The following is a 25827-nucleotide window of genomic DNA, read 5'->3' on the forward strand; positions in this document are numbered from 1 at the left end:
GATTCATAAATATCAAAAATTGATTTTCTAAATATTTAATTTATAACGTAATGTTGACGGAATGCAAAAGGCGGAACTGGAAGTGGGTAAGTGCAGCGCCCGGACAGTCTGTGGAGGCACATAACAAAAACATAACTGGATGAGTGAGAAATCCGACTGGCTCCCTTTGCATTAAAGCCAGGTTAGGTCAGGAGTCACAACACAAATGTTAAGAAGAGCCATTTTGTCCTTTCAACAAAAATCAGACCGCCTTGGAAGCCACAACATTTATGTCCAGTATGTGCTGATGTCCTAGTTTAGGCTAAACAGCCCGAAAACTTTTCTTCAAAACTAGAAGTTTCTTGTAAAATGTCTCAGCATCCGGCTGTTTTACGAGGCTGAAGTCGCTTCTCGTTCTAATTTTCCCGTTCCACCTTAAATTCTGCCTTAGGCGCCGAATGTAACTGCTGCACCATTTAAGGTGGAACGGGAAAATTCAAAAGAGAAGCGAGTTCGCAACTTTTTAGAGAAACACAGTCTCTCATTGCACATTTAACCAACCGCGCTGCTTATAAATGCGAATAGTCCTCCAAATGTTCATCTTAATGTCTGTTTCTTCGTTCGCTACTGGCGAGGCCAGACTTCGGGGCTATGTGACCTGCTGTCTGCTCTCAGTCGTTGAGAACCAGGGCTTTCGCGCTATGCTGCACACTTGGGAGCCGAGATTCAGCGTCCAGTCTCGAAAATACCCAAACACACACTCACTCACACTCACTCACACTCACACACTCACACACACTCACACACACTCACACACACTCACACACACTCACACACACTCACACACACTCACTCTCTCTCTCTACAACGAGACCAAAACCGAAGTTATAAGATCACTAAAGAAAACGGGAAGGGTGGCTGTAACGTGCTGCGTGGACACCCATTGCCACTGGATCTTATTTCAGGGTAACAGCGCATTTTATCGCAGATGAGTGGCAGCAGCGTCTCTGAATGAGAGCCTTCTAGTTCACTTGCCACATCACTTCCATTTGATTTATTAATAAAAGATATTTTAGATATTTAAAACAAAGTATTTGTAATGATCCATAATACATTTACATTATGGATCATTACAAATACTTTGCTTTCCAGACATTTTTACGATACACAATTTAGGTAAACAGAACTGTTTTAATATTTTACTGACAAAAGTTTGAACACAAAAGGTCGAATTACATATGCTCTTGATTTTTAACGAAGCCTTGATTGACAAGTTTAAATATGCAATTTTCAGAGTACAATTTACTGAGTTTAACGTAAAAAATGTAAAATGTGCCATAACTTTTGCCACATTTCATGTTTACATACAACAGTAATACTGACAAAACACATCTTTAGTTTAGTGTTAGTTTACATTTAGTACAGGCAAAAAGAGAGATACCTGCAGCACAATTGGATCAATGCAGGTGAACTTGGTTTCTTCTCTGTAAAGATACTCAATTGAACACTTGAGTAAAAGGATTTTGGGGTTCTTGATGTAAGAGTTCATCTGTGAAATGTAGAAGAACCCATAACTGGTAAGTAAAATACATCATAACATGCGTAATATATCCAAGTGTAAAAAAGAAAAAACCTTATGCACACCTTTTTGTGAGCAATGTTTTTAGTGCAAACGAAGCCATTCACCACCACAGAGTCAAACTTCTTTCCTCCTGGTATCTACAAAAGGACAAATTAACAAAGTTTTCATGATTCGCAGAAGCACTTTGGGTGGGGAACTTTCCTTATAGATCCTCACAGTGAACATGTGAACGGTGCCATTCACACACCTTCTTGATGTGGACGAGTTGGCGGATGTCCATGTCGTCATCACAGCTGCGAACATCTGGCCGCACTGTCTGCACCACCTGCCGCACCACTGGCACGATGATGTCCCGCCAAGAGAGAGACAGCGACTCGCTGTAGAGCAGCTGCTGCAGCAGAGCCATCATATGGCTGTGGTTGGCCGATCTGAGTAAATTTGCAAGAAGCTTCAAACTATACTTCCAGCATACATTTAAAAGTAGCACAAACAGCTATAACCCAAAATTTTAGAACACTTTTGAATGAATGGATCAGTAAGAAAATTAATTTACACAATTTTCCCCACACTCTAAACAAAGTTGATCAGCCAGGACATTCTTGGTACCTCAGGTTGGTTACTTTAGTTTTGCAATGGAGCTACAAGGCTAGTGTGACTGTGTGGCTAGAAGGAAGTAGAGAAGAATACTCATTTGTAAAAGTGGACAAAAGTACGAACAAAATTTAGGCTTCAAGTCTGCTCTTGTAGCTACATGACTTTTCAGATAACAACTGCTAATTCTAATGCTAATTCTATTGCAAATGCAAAACTAAATGTTAATAGATAGTTTATAAGTTCCCATTTGTTGTTAGCTAGATCATGCTGAATCATTACAACTGGGAACTGACAATTCCAACTCTGAGCGTCCTACTTTCTGCCTCAAATTACAGCTGTTTGAGGTTTGTAGGAAAAAAAGGATACTCACAGGAACCTAGCACTTGTTTGGCTGCTATGAGCTATAAAAAGCTCTTTAAAAGGTTTTTTTGTTTTTTTTTGGTTTGTGCTCCATTTATTTTAAAAGTAGACAGAGACTATGGCGTTTCACGGTTATTATATAGCCCTGATAATAAAAGAAAGTGCACAGTTAGATTACAAATATTATACAGAATGACTTAAGCAAGCATTTATCAAATTATCCCTGCACAGGTAGTGATATCACAAACACACAAACAGCATATTTGCTTAAATCATGTTTACATATTGTTGTAAGAGCACTGTCATGTTAACGTGGCGTCACGGCATTCCAACTCTGAGCTGGAGCTCCTAAAAAAACTCAGACTTTGCGAGTGGGAATTATGAGTTGGGTGGCCAATTAAATGAAATTTTCTTACTTGGAAGTTAGACAACAAGAATGTCTTGGTCAACTGACTACTATTAGGATAAGGAGAAAATTGCCTAAATTTTTCAGCAGACTACTGTTACATACTCCTTTAGTTTCTAAGGAGATTTTTTTTTACATGCCCAAAGCTAAACACAAAAGAATAAGCAAGCCATTAGCACTGCTAATACTGACTGATCATCAAAAGATTCCTAAAGACTTACAGAAGTCTCTCCATAGCTTTCTTCTCCCCATTCTCCTCTCTCAGCTGGTCCAAGGAACTGTGGTGCCAGCCCAGTGGAGTGAAGAGCATCTCCTTAGCCTTCTCCTCTACACGACGATTGAACAGAGACTCTACAAAAACACGGAAAGAGCTCAGCTAGGTAAGACAAGTATAATGATGCAGATTCTTGGATTGTTCAAACTGTAGTTTTTACTCCGGTGTTAGTCACTAAAGCAAGTGGTTTCTTCACCTAACGTGTAGCGTATTGGTCTATTCTTCTTGAACGGCTTTGCACATGTCGTAAGACAACTGAAATCAGAAGAGACTACTAAAAGCTCAAATCTCTACATGTAACCTAACAGTTGCCTAAGATTGGCTAACATCACTCTGACTCAACAGCAAGAGAGGAACTAAAGCAGCCTCCCTAACTGTACTCCCTTGTCCTCCCAGCCATGGATGGCTGTGACACTACTGGGAATCAAACTCAGGTAACAGCAAAAGAGCACAGTCTTCTAAGCCAGATGCACCACTTAGAAGCCAGTTCTGATAAATACCTACCTTTGATGAAAGCATCACTGATGGATATATTCTGACCTCCATCTTCTGTGACCAGGAACTCGGCTACAAGACAACGACAGAGAAGGTGAAACGTTTCAATAGCTTCTCAGAGGATAAGAGAAGAAATTAATAATTCGGGGTTGCCATGAATCAGTCAGTATCATGCCAGACTGTGTATTAGCCTTGTTCTTTTAAATACTTTTTCGGGAAGAGGGAGTCAGTCGTGCTTATGTCAGGACGAGAACTTAGTGTGAGTCATGCTTCTCCGTGTGTGATGTAGACTGAATTTCACATTAGTATTAAATTTAAATTATTAGGTGGAAATGTCATGCATTTGGTGTTGTGCAAGGCACAGTGGGATGCTGGGAATTTTTTTATCGTTTCAGGCAAACACGAGGTGAATCATAACTCAGGCAAAAACAGGACAGTGAGTTAGCTCTGCTTTTGAAGCAGCAGGAGGCAAACACAGAGGGCCAGCAGGCCTCTCAGCCTCTTCTCACTTGGTGCCTGGAAGTCTGGGTCGGGGGCAAATGGGTCAGGGTACTCCATACTTTTCTGTTCGGCTGGGTGGGGAGGCACGTGAGGGTACTTGGCCTGCTTCTTGATGTGGAAGTTGACGTTGTCCTGCTCCACATTCAGGTTAATGGAAGCAGCAGAGTCACTGTCCACTGCAGACTGGAAACTGCTCACCGATGTTCTTTTACTGGGGCTGGCTGAATCTGAAGAACAGAGAACGGGAAAATGGCAGTGGGGAACCTAGGTAGAAAAATAGTATTGATGCATCTTCGGTTCTATCTGCGCTCAGTGAGTTTTGAGATACCAAGGATCAAAGAGTTCACTTTCAAATTAGCAGAACTATTGTGTACGACAATCACTTCATTTCCTGCAGGACATTTGAAAAAAAAAGCATTTTCTGGAAAGGACCAAACGCACATTAATTCTAAGAGCTCTCATGTTTTTTAAATTAGAAAAATTGTATCTGCGAATAAACCCAGACTGGAATGCAAGCATCACTAAACTGTTACAGATTCAAACTCTATTAATCAAAAATACTTGTAATACATAAAATGTAGGTTAATAGATAAGACAGATTATTTTCAATAGTGTGTATATAGGTTTATATGCTATGTCAATATCATCATCAGGATGTTAATTAAAATATCTACATGAGAATTATGAGAGGTTTAAGTGCCAAGAGATAGTGATGCCAATCCAACAGTAGGTAATTAAACAGGTTATCTTGCTACTTTAGTAGCTAGCTTGCTGCTTTGAATATTAGGTAAATTATGTATTAGATAAATATTGCATATTAGGTAAATGGATATCAGTTCAGCTTTGTGGTTAATTAACATCAGCTAGATAAGCCAGGTAGCTTTAAATGTTATATTTATATTTATATATATATTTTAAAATTTCTTTTCCCTCATTGGTAGAATAATAAGGGTACAGTGGTCATTTTCTTAGTCCAAAAGATAGCAGGGGAGGTTTTTTTTTGTCAGTGGTGCTGTTTGTTGAAAGGCATAGCAGATAACTCCACTGCCCCGCACATGAGAGACAGGGGTTTGATTCCCCATCCCAACAGGAACAGCACTAGACTCCTTACTTTACATTGCACCTGCTAAATATGTCAATGCAAGGTGGAAGAGGTTTTTGAATGTACACACCTCTGTTTTGCTTTCGTAACAAAGACTAAACTAAACTGAACTGAATGGATGATCAAGTGTGAGCATCATTAGATAAGACAGAGAAAGATGGCATAGTCTGTACTCAGAAGTACAAGTATGTGTAACATTTGTAAACAGTAGTACAATAGTTTTCTTACTTGGTGTTATGTATTCATTCTCATCAGCCAGCTGCTCGGTGTCACTATCATCAAACTTGATGTCTTTAAACCACGATGGTTCAGAGTGGCCCTCCAGGGAGTTCACGCTGTCACTGTCTGGAGATGGAGTCTCCGAAAACTCTGTGCTCTACAGAGAACACAGACAATTTTCTGTACAAATAATGATTGTGACAACTACCACGTACTGATTAAAGCATAAAAGTACTCAAACTAGTGCACCATTGAGCTTTCATTTCTCACAGCTCACCTGAAGAGGACGATACAGAGCGTATTCGTCACGGAAAATCTGATCGTGGTGAGTAACACAGTCAAGCCAGCGTCCATCAACCAGAGCCTGACCAATAGCTATGGCCTGAGCCCTGTGGGAAAAGGTGATAAAATGAAGTACAAGGGGCAACACATTCTGATGCTTTTTATTTATATATTTCTTCAGCTATAAACATTTTGGTGCTTGACAAGAACTGTGTCCTCAATATTATGTCTGCTAAGTCTGTTAATCAGAGATACCTACATCACTTCAGTAACAGCCTTACCTAGTAGAGATAGTACCGTTTCGTAAGAGCCAGTTTACTAGCTCTTTACCCACAATGCAGTTGGGGTAAGTGCGTAACCAGTAGCGGTGGTCCTGGAACTCCATCCCAGTGTTACTGTGGCAAATTTTCTTCCATAAGTCTTTCAACTGAGATGAATCCTACATTTAAAAAAGGAAACACAAACATCATAAGAAACAAGATAAAAGCAGAAATGAAAGGTTCGTCACGAGTTGCTTACTACACATAAAATGGACATCTGTGGAAACCTGGTATTAGGTGGTCAGAGATAGGCTGAAATTATTTATTTATTTGGCACCTGTGATTCACTAGAATTAATCAGAAACGCAAAAGCACATAGCAGAAACATCTGGTAACCTGTGCATTGCACCCTTTTGAGACAAAAGCACTAAAGTAACAATTAGCAAATTATGCTGTACTACACTAAAGAGATGATGACCTTGTGGCAGCAAATATATAACAGAACGGCATGTGATGAATATTTAAACACAATGTTATGGAGGAATTCTCCTGTTGTTCAAGTAATGCCTGGCTCACCACACTCCAGGATTTATTAAATCTTTAGTATTGTTGACAGTATAGGAGGCACATGACAACAGATCTCACAGATATTTCTTTCCTTCAGTTTTCAAAGCTCCCTAAAATATTTACCCAAAAAAAGACACCTCACACTTCCAGTTATGCTCTCAAATTACATTGAGCATTATTTTAGGTCCACCATACACAATGTTAACATTGCATTTCGTATGAGACAGCTGGCATTTCTACAGGATGATGAGGTGTAAATTTTGAACATGTTTAATACTTGTAATTAGAAATCATGGTGGACATGACTGGACTATGTGTAGACTGAAAAGGTTAAGACCCCACAGAAATTAACATTTTGTGTCAGATACCAATTTTTAGAGGCTTACAATTCTGATGTAATGGCCAATATAGTTGTTCAGTAGTTTTAACCCCAATAGATTGAGGCCATGTAGACTAAAACATCATGTCAATTTTGATGCACGGTCTTTAAAGTAATGGTGATGAGAACCGGTGATTCTGAGTTATTGTATGTAAAGTCGATATATATGAAGTTGTAAAATAGTAAATCTGAAAAAAATAATATTTTCTTTGGGAACTATCTTCCCTTACAACACCCTGCATGTCTTTGCCATGAATGGGTTTTGAAATGATGTTTAAGACCAAAATCTTACTTGCAAAACTAATCACAGAACAATGTCTTCAACACTGGCCACTATGCTCATAACCATTTAACGTAATAACATTCTGTGATGTAGCTTTTAGACTCTTCATGCATCTGTTTCCTGTCACTGCCATTGTACACAACTCTGACCCCCTAAAATAGAACATTTTACATTAAACCATTCTGAATGTTTAAATCTTAATGATTTAATTGTGCAAAAAAATAATAAATTGGTTGGATTTCCCTAATAAAGAAACAAAAGAAATGTGTATTGTGAAATAATATAAGTGGCTTTTTGTGGGTTTTTTTTGTTTTATTGGGTCCAGAGCAAAAAAAAGTCACTAATTATTGGTACACGATTGACATTGACTGTCAATAACAGCCAAAATTGCTGGCCTACAGAATAACCTGGGAAGATAATCATTTAAGGTCAGCCTGAATCGTCAGGGTGGGGCAATCAGCCTGGCCATAGTGGAGATTGGCCAGACATTAGTTAAGAGAGAATTTTTACCAGGAGGATCTTGCGTTCCTCTTCGCTGTGGTCAGCCTTAGCCACAACCCGGCTGGTCTGGGGGCTCACAGAGCTCTCGTAGGAGGGAACCATGGAGCCTGAACGATCCAAAGACAAGTTGGTCACACTAGCTGACCTATAGAAGGGGAGAGAGGGGGGAGATATGACCATATACATACAGTGTCTGAACATTCACAGAATAAAACTCACAACATTAATTGTGCACAGACATAAACAAACCTACCTCTTTCTTGCAGGTGACTTGCCCAAATCTTCTTGCACAGCAGACAATCTGGAACTGAGGCCACTATTTTGTGACTCCTGATGGATCAAACTGCACCAATTACACAGACAAAACAGAGCAAAATGAGCAAGATTACGAATGTTTCACTTTCCACTGCCTAAACACGCTAACAGAGATTGGGTTAGTACAGGACATGCACAACATGCACAATAAAAAGTCACATTCACTAGATCTAGAGCAACTGAAGCCTCTTGAGACGTCAATTGAAGGTGCAAAATGAAAACACCAGAGACTCACTTCTTCCTCATCCCAATGGGAGTTTTTCTATGCATGAAGAGAAAGGAGAAAAAAAATGTGCTTTGAAAAAAGACTCGGCAGAACATGAGCAAAAGAGGCATGACTGTTTGGACAAGAGCAGAGGAAGCTGCCGTTGCAAAGGAAACATCAACTGGTTTCACACACAAAAACCCAAACCATGAGCAGCCCTCAGCCTCCTGAGGAGTCAGGAGGGCCAGGCTTAAATATAACTACTTCTGCTTTTTAGATGATTTAGAAAAAAAGAATGAGAGCAAAGACAGATGGAACGTATACAGAGGAGTGGCACGAAACAAACAGAACACAAAACAGTGAAACTGCAAGACGGCAAACCTAAGATAGAGAAACAGCACAGGCACAAGATGATTTGAACAAATCTGAACCCAAGCAATGAATTAATGAATAAATGACATTTTATCATTTTCTTTTCTTTCTTTCTTCCTCTCTCCCCGTTCACCTTTGCCAGGCAAGGTCCTCTTCCAGGAAGATGTTGCGGCTGGCCTTGCGTCCGCCAACTGGTGTGCGAGGTTCAGTGGGCTCCAGAACGCACACAGAGCAGGGCGAGTCAGACAAAGCTGTCAGATCCTCTCCAATACAGCCCGAGTCCGCTGAGTGAGCATAACTCAGAGCGATCTTTCGACAGTACGTACATGCCCGCAAATCACCTACAGCAGAGACAGAGACAGAGACAGAGACAGAGAGAGAGAGAGAGAGAGAGAGAGAGAGAGAGAGCGCGAGAGCGAGAGAGAGAGACAGAGCGAGAGAGAGAGACAGAGAGAGAGAATGAGAATTAGTATCACAGAGGTAACACTATATGCATTTAAGGCATCCCATCTTCCTGCCCCCCAGTGGCACATCCTGTAAAAATACTGCAGTGCACCAGCAGATCAACGGCTACATTAAAACCTAGTGTAGCGAACACTGGCTGAAACTTTGCTCCAAGCTGAGTGTTTACCTAACTTATCAACAACCCAAAAGCTAAGGGCTTTTTGGCTCCAGCGAGTCTGGAGTTGAAAGTGTAAATCTGTCGACCTAACACTCCCAACCCCAAACTCAGTCAAATTTACAGCTGAATCAAGAACCAGCACCCCTCTCCCTCGACCCAGGGGGCAACAGAACACCTCCCTGGAATTTGGTCACATGGCTCTCCAAAGTCCTGTGGACAACTTTACCTTTAAGTAACAGAAAGTACATTTTTAAGGTATATATCCACTCCAAACTGCAACCATTCGTTAGAACTCGTTTTAACTGAACTAGACATACCAAGAACCGAACTGATACGACAATCTGGACTGCAAATTTAAACTTTCTAAATTCCCTGAGGATCTCAAGCATGGACCCACAGAGAATGACCACACCACCACCGTAAGGACTGTTGCTCACAAAGGACCCCAGGAAAACTCATTGATATGCATATTTGACTATCAACCTTATCTAATTTGCAACTGATGATGCTTGTATTTGTGTACTCAGTTACTTAAAGTGTGTATTCTCCTTTCTTTTACCAGACGTTAGGAATGTGTAGGATAACTGTCTGAAAGTTACTGAAATAACCATTTAAAAGTAGTGATTTTAGAACACTAAGTATGCACCTAGGTTTTCTTTTTACTTATTGTATTTAGCCTTCTATTTTACTCTTCTCGTTTACTTGATCGTATTCTTTTGAAGTAATCATTTTACTGTGTTGAAATTTCCTGCAATGAAAAGACCCAAGGATTACCTATAGGATTGTTTCTGCCTTTACCATAGTTGTTTTCAGATAATGTGGGTAGAAACGGCACATTGATACCTGAATGTCCTGTTCGTCTGTTGTGGATGTTAGGAACTTAATTTAATGATCTGAAATGGTTTGTTTAATCAAATTCAAACTTTTGAGACCTAGAGGGAACAAAGAAGGGAGTTTCCCTGGGAAGGCCCTCACAGAGAAACCACCCCCAATTAGAATCGAGAACTAGGAATAGCTAATTTCCCGCTAGGTAAGAGAACCTATCAACACCTTCACTCCACCCCCGAAGGGAGGGGCCAACAGCCGGGGAAAACCGGCGCGCATGCCAGTTCCAGCAGTTCGAGCTTACGTTCCAGAGAAGAAGGAGAAACCTCCACAAGTCTGTGCCAACCGCGGTTAGAAAGAAAGTTTAGAACACTTAGATCAGATCTGGATATTTTGTTGTCTGTGTAGTTTGTCTTTTGTTTATACGTTTAAATTTAACCCAACCTTAGAGAGGAAAGTGAAGATTTTACGTGGCCAAGTAAGGAATTTCTTCAGGTTTCAGCTCTGACGAAGATAGGTAGTTGTTTAGGTTAGTAGCCTTGAAGTTTGACTGCAACCACCACAGCCGCCGGTGAGTTGAGGCAATCCCGTGACGCCAAGACCTGAGATTCCCTTCGAGCCACACCTCAATCTGCAGGCAGACTGACCACGAAGGGCCACCTCGCTGCAAGCTCCATCCTCAAGCAGCCCCAAGAAGCAAGCCAGGAACCCGGAATCTCCTCCTGGGCCACGCCTCAACCTCCGAGCCAGTCCACCACAGAGGGACTGCCCAGGCTCCAAGCTCCATCCTCGGGTAGCCGAGCCATCCAGAGCTGGTCATCGACCGTGGTGCATCGCCTGTGCGAAGCCCCCACCAAGGCTCCAGGGCCAGCGATGGAAAGCCAGCGTGTGAGCTCCAGCAAGTTCTCAAGCAACCCATCTCGGAGGACCCATAGTCCGGTTTCCCAACTCCAAAGTAAGGCTGGCTATCTTTTATTTGTGCAGTCAAGGTTCAACACTATTTTTTTCAATAAGAATTGTCTTTTAGATATATGTTAGTTTAGACTAAGTTGCCCTATAGACTCTTTTGTCCTTAAGTTTAGAGTCACTTTCCCAAGGAGCGCCCTCAGCCACCTTTGCATACCATTTTAAACTGTGAAATAAGTTACGTTACCTGAGCCATTCCATTGTTTGTTTATTTCTTTTCTTTTGTTTATTAACCAAGTTATCCAACTGTAGTGTCATATTTAGCCAATAAAGTTTACTTTTGATTGAAGCATCCTCGGCACGCGTGTCTGTCTCTTCCCTGCATTGGTCTGTAGACTTTAAATCCAAGTTACTCTGACTTCCTCTTAAGTTTAAGCAATAATGATCATATTCATAATCAGATCAAAATTGCAATAACTGTTTCACTAGTTTACATTGTGCGATAATCGTCACAGTAATGCTGTCAGACAAAAATCGCAAATTCTTTATATCACCACTTAAATTCAGTGCTCTTTGAACGTTAAATGTGACATGCTCCATGGCAACCAACTTACTGCCTCTGCAATCTACAACGTTTTGGCAGTGTCCAAAATTTTCATCCAAACTCTAGCAGTGTGACCGCTGTTACAACACACGACTTCATAACAACCAGTAGGAAGCAGCACAAAATGATGTGTGTGTAAGAGGGAGAGATGATAAATGAAGCTAAAAACTTTATTCCTAGACAAAGCATCACCACTTATGCCAAGGGTTTTATTTGCCTGCATGGCCCTCTTTTCCAGAAAAAAAAAAGTGCATGCAGAATGTCGTAAATTTTTTGCATGGTAAACTTTTGTCTTTTACCGAGTAATCTAACAAAACATAAATGAATTTGCACAGTTTGACATGGAGTTCGGCCAAGATTTTATTTGCAGCATTTTGTGCAATGTGACACTGCAGTAAACATATAAAATTGCTGTAATCACACAGTGTAAAGAGGACTTAACTCTGTGGTTCTCCACCAGTCATCAGAGCCCACAGACTCTCTACATTTTTGCTCCAATGCAACTTGCAACACACAGAACAAAAATGTGGACCATCTAGGTGGCCCTGAAGAGTGGTTTGAAAGCCACTGCGTTAACTGGCCATTTGATTGCCTGGTCTGGGTAGTATAGGTGAAATTTGAAGGTGTCCAGGTGTCAGTAATTAAATACTAAAATCAGCATTCACATATTTGTTATGCTGCATCATTGAAAGTCATGGAAAAATAGACTAACAATTCAGTGAAACGCTGATGTTTTAACAGGGCTATAGAGTATAACAATTTTGCTTGTGTTCAGAGACACGGAAAGTTGGCGTGCTAAGGATCTAGCAGCATTCCCAGATATCACAACTGCAATTTGTACATTTGTATATTTAGACATTTTACAAAACTACAGTATTCACGCACTGTTTAAGGTAAGACTGCATTTCCATTACAGCAATATTGCTGTGGGTGCACATCACTAAAATACAACCAGTAATGTCCAACTGCAGAACTGCAGCACCACAACTTTAAACCTCACACTTTCAGAACTGCACTTTCAGCTCCCTGTGCCTGTTTTGGAACTGCAGCTTCACTTTTGGTCATCAAAAGTAAACAGTGATTTGACTGTCTACTACATTACTCATATTACATGAGAGAAACCATTTTAACAGAGTAAGTATTTGTATTTATGGTAACATTTTTGGTTCCTTCAGTAGCAAAGTACATCTTGGTGCTGTAGCCTGCCTTTGCACAGGCGTAAACTATTACCGATTAGTCAGCTGCTTGTTCACACGGCCTGAAACTCTACCAACCAACACTCAACCATGCCACAGACTTTGTATTTTTTTTCACGATCACACAGGCTAATTCTTAAATTGCTTCCTACTCCCTATGTAGTGCACTATGTAGATCATAAAAGAATTGCCTCTACACCCAAGTAGTGCAGTATATGTTGAACAGAAACCCATTCATATTTAGTCATTAGCTGCACATTTATCTACATTTACAGCACTATTTGTGCGGAGAAGTCATAGTTTTCCCACCGATGCAGTGAACTATGTAGGGAGTACTGAGCAGGGAGCCATTTGAGATTCAGCCCTAAAACCTGAGGGTTTCTAAAAACGTTATGCAGTACTTTCCGTTACCTCCACGTAATAAAATGCAAGGTACGATAACTGCTTAGTCTCTCAAACACCATGTAGCATCAGATCCAGAACTGAGAGTATGGGCCTGACAGCCTGAGTCTGAGAATGCAGTACTGTGGTTCTGCAGTTAGACCTTTCTCAAACACAAGAAGGTATGTAGAGTTATAGGCCAGTTCTGAGCCCCCAAAGCAGCCTAATGCTATTTATAAACTTTAAAATATCATTAGGTGAATTTTTTTTTTATTTTAAGTTTATAAATTTTTATTGACCATTATCTTCCGCTCAATATGTTAAGTCTCACTGAGTGACTGTGACATAACTGGTTACTGTGCCACACATCAACTCAAGATATTTCTTGCCTCATTATAACACACCGACACATTCTGTTTGATAGAAAAAATTCACAAGAAATAACGCAAATCATTTTGTATGACGTCATCGTTCACATCACATACACGCTGCTTAAAATTTCAGCACCCCCAACTTAAAACGCCTTCCTGGGTGTGTTCAAGATTAAGTATGCATATTAGGGTCACTATATTGTGGGTTTTAAAAAAATAAAATAAATAAAAAAGGGACACTGGGCACAGGAGCGCAGCACAAGGCAGAATGTAGAAAGCAAACATGAAAGCAAAGCCAAATCCCAGCCAGACATGTTTAAGAAGACAAAAAGAAGATATGTACTGGAAAAAGACGATATGTCCTCTTACATTTGTTGAAAGTATCGCCATTTGCGGTCAATTAAGTTGGACAATATAAACGGGCCTTATTCACCAACCATTCTCAAGAAGAATTTTCTTCTTAAAACCCACTTACGCAGTTTTTACAAAAATTCTGATAAACATTCATCCATGTTTTCTTATTTGGGACTTGTTCTTAGGTAAGAACAGAATCTACGCACACTCAGGAGCACAAAGGTGTGAACGATTCTGCTGTTTAAGAACACATCATGAATCTGATGCAGACTTTTTCTTAAGATATTTCTCAAGAACAAATTTGGGAAATGTTCTTAAAACAAGCCACCCACGGCTTTAAGATGAACAAAAGTAATCATATTTGTTTCTCAGTCTGTGTTCTTTAATGTGCAATGTTAGTTTATGTTGTCTGGCTTCAGAACAGTCTGTAGGAACATGAAGTACATCTTTATTTTCCCACTTGTTGTCCTCTTTGTTAAACTGACAGAGCCGTGCAGCTGCCTCCACACACAGAACACCTTCAATCATGAAATATGAATGGGGTCTTAAAAGACTTGTAAGTTATGATCACATCATTTAAAATCGCAACAAATAACTGTGGTCTTTAGGCCATTTCCCATGGTTAAACCTTAGCTGTGTAATTTTAATGAGAAACAATTTTTAGGCTGTAAGTGATTTACACATGCTATACTGAAACTATGGCAAAAACAACCAAACCATAGCAAAAACAACCACACCACAGCAAGTTAGCTGCTGACCACAAAGCATGCTGAAACGCCTGCAGTCCATATTTACGGATTCTTTTTCTGATGTTACTACTCTCTCACTGACTTCGTTTTGCCCAGGCCAGTAAGTTTAGTAATAGCTTTCTTCACTGCTGTCCCCCTAAAAACTACAACACCCAGCTGCCTTAACCAGTCACATGCTTCACCTTGCCCAGCCTTCATCTTTCATTCAAAAGCAGCAAGCCAGCCAAGAGACAACATATTTTTCAACAAGAAACAGCAAATATTAGGTCATTTTAGGCCAAAGCCCTGGCTATTGAACAAGCAAGATAACTTTGAACCTTTGGAGCCTGCGGTTTCTGTTCTATATCTCACTGATACTGTATTAAGATAATAATGGAGTGTTGTCAGTGGAAAGCTTGCGTGAGCGGATGTGGACTGTCTGTGTGGATGCTGTGCAGCAGTGCAGATAGACCTGACTCAGGCATGCATCGTCATTTACACTCAAATTATTGCTTTTGCAGAACCATCCTGTCAGTCCAAATGTACTCAAAATTTGTGCTTTCAGCACACAAAACAAATCACGTCAGTGTGAACACACACACATACTCCATGCTAGCGGAGTCTTTACGTCTTAGGCAAAACCAACAGCTGCTCTGGACCTCAGACCTTTCCATTCCTCCTATAGACCACATCACAAAACATGATGTCCAGCACTTCTCTCAGCAGCCCTTCATCGGGGCTACATCAGACCAAAGGGAAGTGTAGAGATACCTGGCAAGCCTGTACGCAGCCCCCCTGCCCATCAACACTCACCTGTGTAGCCCATGAACTTGCCAGGGATCTCCTGGTTACAGCAGCGACTGCAGAAGATCTGGCCGCATAGGCGGCAGTGATGGCGCCGGCGGAAGGTGGTGAACTTTTCATTGCAGTCGTAGCACTCCTTACACTGGCTGTCCGGCATCCAGTACTGCTTCAGATCGCTGTCCTGTGGCAAGAATTCACAGCGGTTTAGAAAAAGAAAAACTACTCCACTAGCAAACCTATTTGTCTAGCACACTCTCTCATGCATTTTCTGTTGAAAGCCTGCTGTTCCTGTTGATTTTATATCCCTTTTTTGTGGCTGTTGTGTACTAAAACGTTTCACTTTACAGTGGTATTTTTCATAATCTGGGGCAATATTTGGGTGGGGGGGCTACTGATGTAATGATATTTGACTACACCTACAAAGCACTTAGGTCATCCACATGCACACTCTGCAAATAGGATATTATAGAAGCATACAAGATAGTGGTTTAGTTCCCCATCCAGGCAGGAATGCCATTGCTATAGTAAGTCCTTGGGCTAGACTCCTAATGTTACAACTGCATACCAGGTGGATCTGTTTAAAATAAGGGGAGACATTTAAATAAAATGTAGAGGTTTACAACACTTATCTGCTTTAGCTGTGTTACAGTTACACAAAGTTAATCAATGATCACTTTTTAGATATCCTCTAAGTCTTACCATCACTGCAGTTTTTATGGATTATATTGTGAACTTGCAAATGCAAAAAAACAATCAGACTTATCAGTAATTAGTATCAGTATCAGCCACAGCAAAGTTTTATGGAAATCCCTTGAAAGAACACTTAAGCCCATTTCACACCAGATACAGATGACACGCCACGCAGTGCCGCATGCAATACGCTCCTATATTAATCAATGTAGCCTTATACACCGTGGCCACTTTGGGTCCATTTCTGATGCATGACACGTGCTGCATGCCTGCAGTTTTTATGCAAAAACAGTAAAGAAATGCAATGTCCATGCTATAATATACAATCTAGGCTAATAAACAAATCAACAAATCAAGTTTTAACTCTTTGACAGGTTGACTGAAATCCCTGGAGTAGGTTAATGTTGTGAACACGCAGACATCTTTATATAGAGCTACATCACCTGGTGAGAAAGACAGTCAAGGCAGCTAGTCAAAATTGTATTGTTGATCTCTTTATATCATCTACATAAAGTTTATATGAGTAATAAATGGACAAAACAGACATTAATATTACAGGAAAATACAACACAAACAGCAACAGTTGTTGCTTCACGACACGTTATTTCTGGTGTGAAATAACAAACATCACGAAGTGGTTCCAGATTAACACGTGCACCATGTCGCATCTGCTGTGAAACGGGCGTTAATCAATGAGTAATTTTATGCAAAGAAGTTGTTGCAGAAAGAAAAAGTTGTATCATTAAAGACATACAGATGCCTCTACTAAAAATGATAGTGTTCATTTTCTAAGTTAAAACTTGAAAAAGAAAAAAAAAAAGTTTTAGCACATTTTAAATTTTAGGTTTTCAATTTTTCCAAAATGTTAAACTCAGCAAATGAAAACACATATTTAAGTAGGTTCTCTGTGGAGGATGTGATAACTTATTTTCAGTTAGAAAAACAACAAAATATGTAATTTCATCGGTGGTGTTCAAACTTTGGCATATGACTGTAAATAACTTTAAGCTACTGATTAAAGACTTGGAATCACTTGTCTTGTTAATAATTCCTGTTATTATATAGAGTTACAACTTATTTATTTTAAGGTAGATTGAAATGTGATAAACTACAACAACAATGTATTGTTAGATGTTTAAATATTGAAATATATTATTAACAACAAGAAGTTTTTAAACAATGTACTGTAATTAGCTGTAAATTCTAGAACATAGCAATTTCTTGTGAAGACATTTGACCTGCAATTTCTTCAACAATTTTCAAATACCAGACATTTTGGATCTTAATTTTCATTTTCAATGTCATTTAGCCTTCTCAGTTATTATGGAATAATCATAGAGTCATTAAATCATTCTAGACACGTCCAAAGTGTTAAAGAAAGAACCGTTTCATACACACATCAAGAATAAAAGCAGTTTTATAATATTGAAGACTTTCAAATGGTCAGACTATTTACAAGACTACAAATCCATACCTGGCTCTTTCCCTCCATGATCTCTTTTAATCTCTTTAGAGCAGTACGGAGCTGGACCGCTGTCCGAGGGTCATGGCTACCGAGAGGAGTTTCTGACTTCCGCCGCCCCTCTAGAAACAGGCACAGAAAAAATATAAGTCAAGGGCAAAATATAGTCTACAGATCATACATGCAGTTCATGATATGCACATCACACATGCTAATTCCATACTTAATAAACCGCAGTTCACTTTCGTTAACATATATGCTCACACGCTGGCTTGTGGCTTAAGTCAACAAAAAAATGACAGCTTATGTCAACTGTCATAAGCCCAGAAGTATTCTTACGAATACAGAGTGTGAAATCATAAGTTTTCTGAATAAAACAAAATAGAATGAAAGAGGGGAATGTGCTGTTAATGTACAGCTGATGCATGTCTTATGTGCTGCATATAATGGCTAAATGTTCGTGAAAAAAAAAATGTCAAGCATTTACAGAAAACAGACGGTTGAGTTTCAAACCACACCCACTCACACTCAAACATCTGTACCAATGAACACACACTGGTTTAAATCAAGCATGAAATCATTTCAGAGCTTTAGCAGACAAAACAAGTCACACTTATGAAAGAGGACCTCACCTTCCCATTCCACTGTGGAAAGAAAACAACATGAACAAAGCTTTATATCGCATTTAAAGCTTTTTCCTTTACAACAAACTCAAGCAGCTGACAGGAACCTCCAGCCACAGAGGCTAAATGAAACAGTTTTGAGCTCTTCTGAAAAGGCTTCTGTGTTACTTGTATTCTTGCCACAAGGCTACAGTTCTTCTCACCCCAGCTCATTTGTAAGGTTCACAAATCCATGTATTTCTCCATGGTCTTGTGAAATCATCATCAGCCTCTCCTTCTCCAAATGACTGAACATCTACTTTTGGAACTAGCTGGTCTCCAACATAGGACTGCATGGCAGTCCCACAGCTTGCTTTACTTACACTGATAGAGAGGCAGCGTGTGTCCAGCCAGCGGACAGGCAGATGACGCACAGCCAGCGACTGAGGAGGGTTAGAGTGACGCTAATCTTTGAACACTTTGGAAACCTTAACTTGCCTGAGCCTAATCATTATGTCCACAGATAATGTATTCACTTCAAACCAACAGTATGATAAAAGGTATCAGAAGAAGATGGCAGGACAGTAATGTTACGTAAAGTAGGGGGCTAGAGGTTTTAACCTTTTCTTCAGGGTTCAGTTAAAGTATTTCTGAAAAGAATCATCATTTGCAGTTATTACTCTTCACACCATATCCCCACTGTCAGAATTAAAACATGTATCTCCAAATATGGCAACTTTAGAGGAGAAGGAAAATGTTGTTGCTAACTTCTAATGTAAGTTACTGTAACGATTTTATTCAAAAGTTTAGCCACCCGATCAACCTTCATGTTTTGTTGTTTTTGAAAGTGAAAATAAGTTAAATCATTTTCTGTAGAGAACATACTTCTGCACAATTTATTGCACAATGTATTTGCTGAATTTAACATATTGGCAAAAACAAAAACAGTTATGGAACATCTTATATTTTATATTTTTTTCCAATACTTTAAGCTTAACAAATAAACAGACGTTGAGCACTACACTTGCAAGAAAATCACATATTTAAAGCAACTTCTTTGAAGTAAGAGTCAGATGTAGTATATAAACTTTGCTAAACTTTCAAAACACAGCATTAACTCCCCAGTCCATACAGTTTGTATATGGAAACTAAGCAGCAAAAACAATCTATTTTGAATCTGCTGTTTCTGCGACGCCATGAAAACCAACACATTTACATATATCCAACTATTCAGCATCAGCAGTTTAGCCCCACCCATTCATAAAGAGTGTTTCAGCCTGGACTGCTCTTTCAATTAGGCACAATACAGGTCAGTCGATCAGAACACATCAGTCTTAAAGATACTATTACAAAAACAGCTCGTTTAGTTTTAGCTTGTTTCATTAGACCAGGGATACTTTTGGCATATGACTGTAACAACATGAAATATTTGGGAATTTGTTTACAACACAATAGCAATTACAAACTGTTAGAATTTGACAAAATATACTTGTATGGCTGTCAGTATACTAGGGGACAAGTATAGCTTACATGTGGGAATTGCTGCTTAAAACAGCAATTATCTTATTCTCTTTACTGCTGCATGTGCATTCAAGAAATACTGTCGTTTTCAGCTGAACAAATGAACGAACAGACGAACCAAAAAAAACAGATTGGCAGACAGAAGAACTAGCTTGATAGCTCAGTGATGCTTTCTAGGTTAGCTTTTGTCGTAGTTAGCCTTTAAGTTTTTCTGACTCGAACACAGAGAGATTGTAGGAGAATACAGTTTCATTAAAGCTGATGGAGCCAAAGCAGCCTACTAAGAATACTGTTTCTGCGAACACTACTCAAGATTAGAGCTGCCCAGTTTACCGTGAGAAAAGAGAATTTTGGAGAACCACGTTAGTATTACTGGTTATTGTAAAGTTATTCTCAGGACATAACTTGTGCATGTGTGTACATTGGATGCCCACAAGATTAACCTGCTAAGAAAGAAAATATGGAGCTGAGTTCCCTGGGACATTTAATACTCAGAGGTAACTTCACTATTTCCAGTGAGGCACATTATTTTGAAGACTTAAAATGTCGAAATAAAGTACCGTGATTTGCAAACATTACGCCATATCAAGGGTTATCATGCCTGATTTCCATCATTTTAATGTTTAAAAACACCAGACAAATGCACTGTGTTACATTGGGGGTCTTTATTATGATTTCTTACTGGTCTAACAGTGTGTGTCTTATTGCTGGTGTAAGTGGCTGTAGTTCCACCATCTAACTGATAATGACAATAACAACTGTAATGATAATTATAATAATAATAAAAATAATAATAAAAATGGTAATAGTAAGAACAACAATTTTGTTTTACTTATCTGCGATTAATGTATCAGTTGCTGATATACTGTGTAATTTTCATGTCAGGAAAACAAATAATTGGACACCATTAAGTTATTCTTTTGTGATGAGCACAGTGCTATTACATCTGCTTGAGACATGTAAAATAATCAGTCATACCTGAGGCAGTGGATGTTCTCCTGACCAGGTCTGAATGTTTCCTGTGTGTGGCAGAGCCATGACCAGAGAGGGTGGGGCTGGACCAGTTCCGGCGCTCCCCCTGTGGTGACGCTGCAGCTGATTCAGTTTTCTCAGCCGTGGAAGTAGGCCGCCCTTCATCTGGGCACAGACCAAACAGAAAAGCAAGAAAACTGAATCTCAGTCCCAGCAACAGATCAGTAATGCTGGGATGTTTAGCTGCTTCAGTGGAATCGCAGTGTCTCCACCGCTGTCATTTTCTTAATTGGGTTTTTCCCCGAATTGTGACTTCTAATTTCCTTGCTATACTTGTATTTTTGTGTGACAAGGGCCAGACTTACCAAGCTTTTTTGCTGGTGCAATGTTTGCACCTGACTTTTCTAAAAAGAATAAAAGGCACAAATTAGAGATTTAATCACTATACAATTACATTTAATGTTGGTTTTTTATGATTATGGTTGAATGATTATCATTTTTTGTATATCAAGATCATCTTTTAAGAATTTCAACCAGTGTTGGAGTTTTATATGACACTGTAGTCAAAATTTATTTATAAAGGAAACTTCCAGTGAAGCACATTCTTTTAAAGATTTGAACATTTTAACCAGCTTATTTAACACCTCTCAAAGTAATGGCTTAATAAAACCCCCCTAATTACATTTTCCATAATGAAAGAAACGAAAAACAGCCTCTGCCAAGACTTTCATATTTATCAGGATCACTTTGACCAGAGAGGCCCTTTTGCAGCTCTTCGTTCTATTCGCTAAGGGGAATAAACAGACAATATAAGTGAGAATGCGCAACCACATGAGTGCATAAACGGAAAGCCCATTGTGTTCTTGGCTCTGTTCCAAGTACATCACATGACTTCACAAGACTCTGTGGCCCAGTTAATACCCAGCTATTACAGAAGTCCCAAGATCTAAGAGCATACAAAACACCACACGACCACGAGTTTATAAATGAAACCGTCCAGTCAAAACAAAAGTCATTATCAAAAGCAAAGGTTCACATAAAGCGTGCAACGTCATCAGTCACCTTTGTTGAAGCGGAAGAGGCTCACTAAGGAGCTGTAGGCGGAGCGTAGAGGGGGCTCATCCTGATCGGGAGTGAGGGGCTTGAAGTGAGTCAGATGGGAGGGACTGGCAGGTGACAGGGGCGGCTCGGCGCTCCAGTCCAGCGTGGACGAGGAGGAGGTGGACTTGTCATCAGCAGCCATGACACTGCCCCTGTGAGACATGCACATAAGAGACTGTAGCCTCAGTAGCTACAAGCACCAGTTTTCACTTGAGCAATGCTACAGAAGAACCACTTTTGCTTCCCTAAAGAACCTTTCAAAGGGTGGTTCTTTAAAAGAACCATTCTTGTAAATGAGATGCGAGTGTGAGAAAGCCTTTTAAAGTGTAAATATTTTTTTCCCCAAAAACCATACACCTTTTTAAGCATGAACAGGCAAAACAGGCCACTTCACAGGAGTTCCACAAAGTTACAACGCTATGTTTTATTGTGGAACTTTATCTTTATGGCTGCACCTTCAGTTCATCATATCAAAGAAACGGCTTCATCCAGCACACGTCTGCAAATGAGGAACAGGGCGGACGATGGCTTAGTCTGCACTTCCTGGAATTACGGCGGTAAACAAACCTTTATTTCAGCATCCACTGATCCTTTTATTTTAGGTTTGGCATAGTCAAAACTCTCATTCCATGCTTTACTAGTCTGAGCTGGGTTTCTTGAAAGCGTCTTAGCACAAAGATGATTCTGAAATGGAAGAGTGAGCATCACATTTAACACTCTCTGTAATAGTTAAGACAACCTTACAATGAAGATGCTTTTAGGAAACTGGGGCTGATTCATTAATTCAGATCTAATTTACATCTGTGATAATCAAACGACAATCAGACCAACAGGTCATCATTTCTGAAAGCTCATCTCCATGAACAGGGCTCTTACAGACACCAGCAATCATGAGAGCTACAGTATCTGTGAAAAGCGATGAAATTAAGGAGAAATACGTATTGACTGGGCGTGGATGATACTGCCTTGAGTGAGGTGAGATCAATAAAAGCATCACTATCTCAGCACTAACGACAACCATTCGATCTACCGATATTAGTGTATGCGGACAGTTTAGCAGCACCCTTTTTCCTTAGAAGTCGTTTCCTGTTTTAGGAATAAACCTACAAGAACATCGGCTTAACTTGTCAGATTTATACAGACGCAGGCGGTTTTACACAGTGAAGAAATATAAAGCCATGTCGTCACGAAAAAAGTTCACCTTACCGCTTAGAAAACGCCACTGAATCCAGTCGCAGTGAACACGCCATACTAATGTTATATGAATACAGTGTTGTTACTATTACTGCTAAAAGTATTCAAATTAGGGCGCACAGTTTAATGTAAAAACATAAGACGAGATAGGAGAAGCCCTGAGCAGCCAGTAAAATAAGGAGAAAGTACAGCAGCCCAGCTGGGAAAACACACCAGCATGCATTTCACCCTGTCATGTGATAGAGAGCTAAGGGCCCGAACACAAAAAGAGCTTATCACGCTGGCATCATAGCACCATCATAGCTATGCTTTATGGGCCTTCATTTACTGCAGAAGGAATAAACCCAGTCTTCATGAAGCTAGCTAACGGTGTTGTATAACGAGCTAACGTTACGTCAGGCAGGAGAACTAGGAACCGAAAATTCATATGCCGGTGTTAGCTAGTTAGCTTAGTTAGCTAACTATTTAACCCGCTTATGTACTTGCCTGTAATACAGAAGAAGCCAAAATATCCAACTATGGCGTAGAGAACGTATATTTGAAAAATTTGAACGCAAAATAATAGGACAGATTTAGCTACATTTCGGACAAACCCGGACCGACAACGGCAATTTAAGTATTACTAGCTAACCTAGCTAGCGTTAGCTAACTAACGTTGCCGGTGAGCTGTCAAGTCCACGGGTGGATGGATGCTGCTACTAAACATCACACCACCAAACCGCCATAAACATCCGACTAATCATGTACACATAAAGCTTATGTACACAACCGAGTTAGCTAGATATAATGCACTGAATTTAACGCATACAACATTCCCAAAGAGTGATAAACCGTCAATGATAACACCTTGTTGTTTTCTAGCCTCAGCCCGCTTAGCCGCTGCATTCAGAAGCTGAAATCAGTTCGCACCGCGTAACGTAGCTTATATTGTTAACCTGTAACTGAATACAGAACTGCTGCATACCTGTTTGGTTGTTTTTTACAGCATAACTTTAAGACCAGGGCGCAGATTTGCCGTGTCCTTACTCCGCACAGAGGAACATTTTAATCTATTTCACATGATCAGGTTTGCTAGCCCGCTAGCCTAGAAAACGGTGTTTCGCTTCAGTAGACGCAAGCAATGGATCACGGAGTTCTCGATTATTGTTTTTATCACGAGACCAGGCATTACTCATCAAAACACCTATGGTTGGCTGCTTGTGATTTAGCCTTAAAGGGGAATTCCACCGATTTTCCCCCCTCAAAACGTCCGCGTAACACAGTCGTTGAGATGTAAACAAAGCCATTCGGAGTGGTTTGATGTGAAGTAGTACATTGTGGAGAACACGACTCAGGTTTCTTTACAGTGGCGGTGATGGGAACCAGGGATTGCAACGTCTGCAACACTAATATAGCCATTTTAGTTACTAGTTACATGAAATGACCAGTGACCCCATTCGTGACTTCTGAGTTTTAATATGTTTCTGTGAAACAGGTCTTATTGGCACAGCACTACATAATAGCCTGTTTCGTGAAGGCCTGATTTAACATATTTTCAGTGCTGAATTAAAATTTAGAACAGCTGGTCCTGACACAAATAACTGTTTGCAAGTGTGAATTTAAGTATGGTGATTTTATATCCTTACACAATACACAAAAACATTATAAAGAATACTTACAGCAAAACACATCAAAATATGTTACCAAATTCTCCAGACAGAATTATAGATTCAAGTTATGGATTAGTTGGCAAAGAGCATTATAAATAAATATTAGAATCTCCACAGAAAGGAAGAAATAAACAACAATGGCTAGAAACTATGATTATATTAGTTTTTGTATTACTAGATTTAAACACTTTACAAACATTCTAGTCTCTCAGAACTCAAAAATAAACAAGTAGAGTGTTGTATTTTGGTCTCTCTGGTCCAGTATTTAGACTTATACCTGTGTGCTTGGCAGCATGGGCCTGCTCAGAGATAAGTGTCTAGAAGCTTCTGAAGGTGAAGAACCAGGCTGACCACCAAAGTCCTGTCAAACATAGAAGCTGTTCTGCCTCAACACTAAGGTTGTTTCATCTTAGCAGAAAACAAAGAAAGTCTAAAAGCACATAGATGATGACAGCTTGCTGCTGAAGTGCAAAAATGCCATCCAGTAACTAGAAAATGCAAAAATGTATTTACAATACAACACATAAAAGTATTATTGATGTCAAGCATAGTTAAAACTGTGGGATAGCTACTGACAAATTCCTGATGAACTGTATTAAACACAACTGGGACGAAAGATCTCTGTCAACCTTGAAGCTATACTGACCTCTGGTGGTTGTATGATGAACATGCTCCATGCTCCAGATTTTAGAGATCTCTTTAGAATTTGAATGCTATAAAAAATCATTGTATACTGTGTGTAATATCATGAACAGACTATATACTATGTCACATCTCATGATATATATTCAGCATTGGGTTCTCAGTCGTAGCTGCCTTGATGAACAGCCTATCAAATTTTAGTTAGTTTCAGAAAGTAAAAGGCATATTTCACTGATACTATTTACCTTCATTCAACCTTAAATGGTCCACATCCAACATATCCTTTCTTGTCTTTTTTCAGAGGTCCTCTTATAATGCTTGTGTGGGTTTATATTCCAAAATCAGTCTTAATTCATTTTCTCAACTCTCCTTATTTCTTTAAAATAAGCAGATTGTTGTTACTGTGCCTTTGAGACCGATATACGTAACTGACCTCTGTACTAATAGGCTGCCCTGTATTGTATCTCATTCCAAAATCAGTCCAGGGTGAAACACTCTTCAGTGTAAATACATGGGGCTAAACTACT

At 39.7% G+C, this 25827-nt stretch overlaps 1 protein-coding gene across 14 annotated transcripts in view; it reads right to left on the minus strand.

Moving 5' to 3' along the window:
- Positions 1–24180, minus strand: part of pikfyve (phosphoinositide kinase, FYVE finger containing) — a 47657-nt gene extending 23477 nt beyond the window's left edge. The window contains exons 1-21 of one of the 14 annotated variants that reach the window (XM_036578115.1): positions 23974–24180; positions 22383–22499; positions 21777–21967; positions 21080–21118; positions 20721–20879; positions 18252–18263; positions 17632–17741; positions 15477–15648; positions 8810–9017; positions 8335–8361; positions 8038–8127; positions 7794–7929; positions 6076–6233; positions 5790–5901; positions 5522–5669; positions 4200–4418; positions 3700–3762; positions 3143–3272; positions 1809–1989; positions 1624–1698; positions 1421–1528 (exon numbers count right to left, since the gene is read on the minus strand). In XM_036578115.1, the coding sequence (XP_036434008.1) occupies positions 1421–1528; positions 1624–1698; positions 1809–1989; positions 3143–3272; positions 3700–3762; positions 4200–4418; positions 5522–5669; positions 5790–5901; positions 6076–6233; positions 7794–7929; positions 8038–8127; positions 8335–8361; positions 8810–9017; positions 15477–15648; positions 17632–17741; positions 18252–18263; positions 20721–20879; positions 21080–21118; positions 21777–21957 (2328 nt within the window). In that variant the 5' untranslated portion in view covers positions 21958–21967; positions 22383–22499; positions 23974–24180. Of the gene's footprint in view, positions 1–1420; positions 1529–1623; positions 1699–1808; positions 1990–3142; positions 3273–3699; positions 3763–4199; positions 4419–5521; positions 5670–5789; positions 5902–6075; positions 6234–7793; positions 7930–8037; positions 8128–8334; positions 8362–8809; positions 9018–15476; positions 15649–17631; positions 17742–18251; positions 18264–20720; positions 20880–21079; positions 21119–21776; positions 21968–22382; positions 22500–23021; positions 23392–23973 lie in introns of those variants that run through there. The other 13 variants (XM_036578197.1, XM_036578042.1, XM_036577972.1 and 10 more) reach the window with 13 other exon arrangements.
- Positions 24181–25827: the final 1647 nt, after the last annotated feature.

Source organism: Colossoma macropomum, unplaced genomic scaffold (genome assembly GCF_904425465.1).
Source record: "Colossoma macropomum unplaced genomic scaffold, Colossoma_macropomum, whole genome shotgun sequence".
Taxonomy (NCBI): Eukaryota; Metazoa; Chordata; class Actinopteri; order Characiformes; family Serrasalmidae; genus Colossoma; species Colossoma macropomum.